We start from the raw sequence: 6,206 nt of genomic DNA, 5'->3' as shown, positions 1-6,206 counted from the left end.
GCGCATGGCCACGCAGCTCTCCGGAGAGCTGGACATGGCAAGCAGCGTACGCGCGGTGTCCTCCTGGTCGCGCGTCGCTAGCATGGACAGCAGCCAGAAGACCACCTCCACCTGTGTGGGGAGAGGGCAGAGTCGGGGTGAGACCCCCACCCACTCACCCCACCCAGCCTGCTGCCCACCACTCCCTGCCCCTCACCTTGCTGTTGCCCGGCTGCGGGGTGCCATCCTCAGGGTGCGAGGGGACCTCCGTCTCGGGGTCCTCCTCCACCGGCACCGACTTCACCGCCAGCAGGGCCTGCAGGGACAGCACCCCAAAGCGCCCCGATGACGGGGTGAGTAGGGGTTGCAGATCCCCGTGCCCTAGGCAGGGCCCTGGGTGGTCCCCACACTGTCTGGGGCCCTCACCAAACCCCGGGGCTCCGGCTCTGTCCCGCCCAGTACCTGGGGCTCTGTCTGCTGCACCCGGTCCTGCGCCTCCAGCAGCTCCTTGTCGATCTGCTCCAGGCGCGAAGCCGGACACGAAAAAAGACAAAAAAAAAAGAACACCTAGGTCAAGGGTTCAGATCCTTGTACTGGCCAACTGCCAAAAAACCCCAAATCTGGACTGCCTTAGTCAATGCTCAAGATTGGCAACAGCCTCAGGATCATTTTTAAACATGATGAGCAGTAGGGATTACATGTCCCAAGCTTCCTCATTCCCCAACATGCTGCATTGGCAGACTGGGATAAAAGTACACCAGGGTGGTGGGAAGACCCAGGGATTTTGGTTGAGATTGTCTACAGGCTAGCAAAGTTCATCCTGGGCAGCTCACTCAATCTCTTTGAAGAACATCTCTGCACCATTCCTCAGTTTAATTAGAACCTTACCCAGGCCTGATGCATGGTTCAAATGACACAGTGGATATGAAAAAGCTTTAAGACATCATCTCTCCTAAGGGGAAGGAGGGGACACTGGTGTGGTGTGCATAAGGTGCTGCTAAAGATGCTGCATAGCTCCTCCCACTCCTGACATGGCCCCTCCCACCTCGACATGGCTCCGCCCACTCTGATATAGCCCCTCCCACTCCTGACGTAGACACACCCACCCCGACATGGCTCCTCCCGCCTCGACGTGGCCCCTCCCACCCCTGACGCAGCCCCACCCGTGACATAGCCCCTCCCATCCCTGACGTGCCCCTCCCACCCTGACGTGCCCCTCCCACTCCTGACGTAGCCCTGTCCACTGATCCAATCGCCCACATTCTAGGACTCTGCCTGGAGCCAGGCCCCGCCTTGGCCTCCTGACTCCACCCACCGGCTCCCGGCTCCGCCCCCTGCCCTGATTCGCCCGCCCATCCGCCCAGGCCACGCCCCCGGCGCACCTGCGCGCGCTGCACCATCTCGTCGGAGGTGCCGAATCGCTCCTCCATGAGCGAGCGGATGTGCTGCGCCTCGAACTCCAGCTGCTGCCGGATCAGGTCCATCTGCATCGAGAACTGCTGGCAAGGGCGGGCGGGCCGCGGTGAGCGCGCCCCAGCCTGGGCCTCCCCGCGCGCCCCTCGCCCTGGCCGGCCCGCGCCCCCGGCCGCTCACCGTCTCCACGTGCGGCAGCTCGTCCAGGCGCTTGGACAGGCCCTGCAGCTGCGAGTAGTACCAGAGCTTTTCCTTCTCCTCCTTGTCGATCTCGTTCAACAGGAAGCACCTGGGACAGGGCAGGTCCGTGGGTCGGGCTCGCCGGGGCTTTACTGTGTGCACGCTTAGCGGACAGCACGGGTATGTCCCCGTGGCCCCCCGGCGCCGGGGCAGCAGGGGCAGAAAGTGAACTGAAAGGAGCGGCTGTCTCTGTAAATTCGGGTCCTCGGGGGAAGGCTCCGGGGCTTGTTCTAACACCTCCCAACACACTTGCTAATCCCTTTCCAGTTCGCACAGAGCGAGCTTCAGGCTCGGCGTGCTCCAGCTGCAAGAGTCCCCTGCGAAGAAGACACTGCTAGTCCCATGTTACCGAGCAGAGGTCTGAGGCTCGGAAGGTTTAGGGGACCTGCTCGAGGTCACGCAGCAGAGCGTGGACTTAAATCCAGGCTGTTCTTGAATGGTCCCATCTGACCCCACACAACCTAGACAAACAGAGCCTGGCACCGAGACTCGGCCTCCTTCTGCTGGCCCCGGGCCCAGATTTCTTGGGTCGTGTCCCTCTGTCTACAAAGGCTGCCTTGAGACCCTCTGGCTCCAGGCCTGACTCTGAGCCCTGGCACTGGACACAGCCCTGTCCCTAGTGACGCCTGCATGTCGGGGACCCCTAGGGACATCTCCTTGGAGACTTTTCCTCTGTCAGGAATGCTCTCCATCTTCTTTGTCCTCCAGCTGAGGTCACGGGGCCCGTAGCGGGGTGGAGGAACCACTCTGGGCAGGGCTGGCTCAGTGGGCGAATCCAAGGGCAGGCACCACTGTGGGCGGAGTTGGGCTGGGCAGCAGAGCTGTGCCCGTGGCCCGCTTCCCACGCCCTCTCACCGTTCCCGGTCCAGTTCCTCTAGTAGTCGAATAGTGGCCCGGCTCAGCTCCCCGAAGCTGTCCTTGGATGGCCCGGAGCTGTGTACCGGGCTTCCCTCAGGGGTCCGGGCAGTGGGCTCAGGGCCCAGGGCAGGCGGCTGGAACTTGAGGTTATACAGGCTGGTGATGTCCATCTGCAGGGCTGGAAGGGCACAGAAGGAGAGGGCCAAGGTCAGGGCCCCCCGCCCCCCATCCTCCCAGCTCCCTCTAGGGTGGGGCCCCTGGCCGGCCCCTCACCTTTCAGCTGCTCCAGCACCTCGGTCTGCCCTGAGGACACCAGCACTCGGGCCTCCTGCTCCAGCTTGCCCTGTAAGTGCTTCAGGACCTCCTGAAGGTGGGGCGGGAAGGAAAGCCTCATAGGCATCGGCTCGCTGCTCCAGGCTGCCCTGGCGCCACAGTCCTGTCAGATGCCGGGCCCTGCCTGCCCTCCTCTGGGGTCCAGCCTAACCCTGTGACCCCAGCCCATGTCCTCCGACCACGCCCCCCACCTTCATGCCCGATGTCTCCGTCTCCAGCTTGGACAGGTGGCTCGAGTTGTCCCGTAGCTCCTGCCTCAGGTGACTGTTTTCGGCCTTCAAGGCCTCCACCTGCCTCACCAGCTGCTCGTAGGATGCTACAGAGCTTGCCATTTTCAACGCCTGCAGCACCTGGGGGGCCACAGGGTCGGAGGGTTCAGCCAAGCTCTGGGGAGCGGAGGGGGCTGCTGATGCTCTCCAGACAGCCCCGGACCTAAGCCCCAGCCCTCCCACCTGATCCTGGGGGTGGGCCCCCGGCAGGAGTGGCTGGCACGGAGCATGACAGGCAGGGCCTGGGAAATCCAGGGGACAGACGGCATGGCAGATGGAGTGACAGACATAGGTAGCAACAACGGAAGACAAAAGAGCAGAGCCATCAGGCAGGTTTTTAGACACAGACAGCCCCAACACCCAAATGGCCGACAAACAGTCTGCCCCTCACTGTCAGGCTCTGGACACAAGCGGACATCCGGAAAGACAGATGGATAGCTGAGATCCTGACAGTCTAAACCAGCAGATGCACTGGCCAGCCCAGTGCCACCAGGCTCACAGACACAGCCATCGGGCAGCAGACAGACAGACAGGACCCTCCCCTGCAGAAGCGCAGTTTGTCCAAGGCTAACACAGAGGCTGCGTGGACAGACCACAGCTGGTCTGGCCGACAGACAATAAGAACATCTAGGGGCCGGCCCGTGGCTCACTCGGGAGAGTGCGGTGCTGATAACACCAAGGCCCCGGGTTCGGATCCCATATAGGGATGGCCGGTTCGCTCACTGGGTGAGCATGGTGCTGATGACACCAAGTCAAGGGCTGGTGGTGCTGACAACACCAAGTCAAGTGTTAAGATCCCCTTACCGGTCATCTTTAAAAATAAATAAATAAATAAATAAATAATAAGAACACCTAAGGAAGCAACAGGCAGGCTGACCGGGAGGTCCCCAGCAGCCAGACAGCAGGACAGATGCGCCAAGTCCACCACCGTCACCCCAAGGGGTCTGGACCCCCTGCAGCCCCACCCCGTCCATCAGTGGCTGGGTCCAGCGTAGCCATCGGCTTGGCCCGCACCCTCCGGTCAGCCTTCAGCTGGCCCCGCCGGCTCCCACGCCCTGCGCCTCAGCTCTGCCACTGCCGCCTGCTTCTTTGTGCCTCTGGCTTGTGCCTCGATCTGGCCCAACCTCCTCCCTCTGTCCAGTTGGCTGGGGCCTGCCCCCTCTGCCTGGTCCTCCCGCCGGAGCTGTCCCCTTCCTTCTTTGTTCCCTTCCCATCTGCGCACGCCCCCTCCCTCCGCCTTTGTCTGAGACGCGCCAATGGCCGCCCATCCCCTCTGCCACCTCCTCTTTGGGAGCCCCCTCCCCCTGCCGGCCTGAGCCCCCTCCCCAAAGAAACCCCCCCCTGCCCAGAGGGGGACACCTGCCCCTTCCCCCTACCCCAGCTGGCCATACACATTTATCCGCTGGCCCATGGAGTCTCCTTCCCCTCTCCTACTTCTAGAAGCCCCTTGCCCACCCTTATGTCACCAAGGGCACAGCTCCGACTGGAATAGGGGTGGGGGTTCAACCCCAGGTGAGGGGATGGGGTCAGGCCCCCCCACTCTGAGGACCTACTGTGTGCCCAGCTGAGTCATCTGACTTCTTGTCACAGTCCTGAGTCTCAGGGACCATCATTAGGCTGTTTCCAGAGAGAAAAACTGAGGCCCGGGGTGGGGTGGCAACAGACCCCATAAGCAAGTAGACAAGGCATGACTGGAACCCAGACCCTGTCCTCAGACACGCTCGCAAGTCCAGGCAGTGCTGGAGGTGTGACAAAACCTGCCCCCTCTCCAGGCCTTGGGTGCGCCTCTGAAGCCCACCTGCCACCTCCAAGGGCTGATGTGAAGGTCCAGCGGTAGTCACAGGACAGACAGCACGTCAGGTGAGGGAGGCTGGCAGCCTGGGGACCACAGCCTTAGTCTCCCACCCCAATACTGATCATGCCCCAAGCTCACTCAGGGTCTCAGCTGGGGATCAGCCCTGGTGATGGGGAACACACGTAGCAAGATCCTGGGGTCCAGCCAGAGCCCTGGGCTCCAGCTAAGGTCACCATACTGTGCCCAGCCAGGTGGACGCACCAGATGAAGTGCAGCCCCCATGAACTTCCCTCCTTCTCTGCAAACCCAGACCTCCTCCTGGAGCCCTGTCCAGGGATGGCCGTGCCCCTCCCCTGCAAGCTGCCCCCATGGGGCCCTTCTCAAATGGCCCAGGCCCACCCTTAGACACCTTCAGCCTCCCAACACTCGGTGGTCGCTCCTGCGTCCTCATCAGTCTGAGCTGGGCTCCCATCATTCCAGCCTGGCATCCCCAGCTCCATGCTCTCAGCAGGCCTCCGGGCTCTGTTCCGCTGGACCGTCCCTTCCCAGCTCCCCACAGCCCTCCCTTCAGGGCACCCTCACCAGCCTCTTCCTGGCCTCCCACAATCCACTCTGTACAGCCAGAGGGAGCTTTGAAAGTCACCAATCAGATCCCACCCCTCCGGTGCTTAAACACCTCCCATGGCTCCCCAGTGCCCTCAGGATGAGACCTGACTCTCCCACGTACAGCCCGACTCGCGCAGAGAGGGCTCTCTCTTCCCTCAAGCCTTTGCACGTGCAGTTCCCCTGCCTGGAGCTCCTTTCCTGACTCCTGCCTTCCCGCACAGTGCACCTTCCTCCAGGAAGCCCTCCTGCCTGCTCCTCACCCCGGGCTGCACAGGAGGCCTCCTGGGGGCCTCCCTGAGAGCTCGCCGAAGGGAAATCACCATTGCTGGGAGCTGGTTTGATTGCGCGATGAATGGTCGCGTTTCAGGGGAGGGAGGCACCGGTGTCCAACATCAGGCCAAAGGGGCCCCTCTCATTCCTTTAACTCCAACCCCCTCTTTGACGCCCAGAAGGGCGCGGCTACACCCCCAAGGCACACAGCAGGCCCGCAGACTCCCGCCCATCCCCGCCTCCCATCACCTCCGGGTGAGCTGGGTGCGTGCGCAGGTCCGGCCTCCCCGGGACTCAGTTTCCCCTGCAGCTCCCGCACTGGAGCAATGAAGGTTCCAGGGTCTGTGGTGACGGGCGAGGCCGAGAGAGCGGGTGGGGACCCCTCCGCCCAGGTCACACGCACCCGCTGACCTGCCGCCGGGCTGGCTGGGGCGCCCGGGCCT

At 62.8% G+C, this 6,206-nt stretch overlaps 1 protein-coding gene across 1 annotated transcript in view; it reads right to left on the bottom strand.

Moving 5' to 3' along the window:
* APC2 (adenomatosis polyposis coli 2) overlaps nucleotides 1–3,155 on the bottom strand; it is an 18,634-nt gene extending 15,479 nt beyond the window's left edge. Inside the window, exons 1-8 of the mRNA XM_008593353.1 lie at nucleotides 3,015–3,155; nucleotides 2,764–2,854; nucleotides 2,488–2,668; nucleotides 1,573–1,681; nucleotides 1,357–1,478; nucleotides 442–514; nucleotides 197–295; nucleotides 3–111 (exon numbers count right to left, since the gene is read on the bottom strand). Of these exons, the coding sequence (XP_008591575.1) occupies nucleotides 3–111; nucleotides 197–295; nucleotides 442–514; nucleotides 1,357–1,478; nucleotides 1,573–1,681; nucleotides 2,488–2,668; nucleotides 2,764–2,854; nucleotides 3,015–3,155 (925 nt within the window). The remainder of the gene's footprint in view (nucleotides 1–2; nucleotides 112–196; nucleotides 296–441; nucleotides 515–1,356; nucleotides 1,479–1,572; nucleotides 1,682–2,487; nucleotides 2,669–2,763; nucleotides 2,855–3,014) is intronic.
* Between the last annotated feature and the right edge of the window lie 3,051 nt (nucleotides 3,156–6,206).

This window comes from Galeopterus variegatus, unplaced genomic scaffold, assembly GCF_000696425.1.
Source record: "Galeopterus variegatus unplaced genomic scaffold, G_variegatus-3.0.2 Scaffold9028, whole genome shotgun sequence".
Lineage (NCBI taxonomy): Eukaryota > Metazoa > Chordata > Mammalia > Dermoptera > Cynocephalidae > Galeopterus > Galeopterus variegatus.
This window is presented reverse-complemented; position numbering and strand designations above follow the sequence as displayed.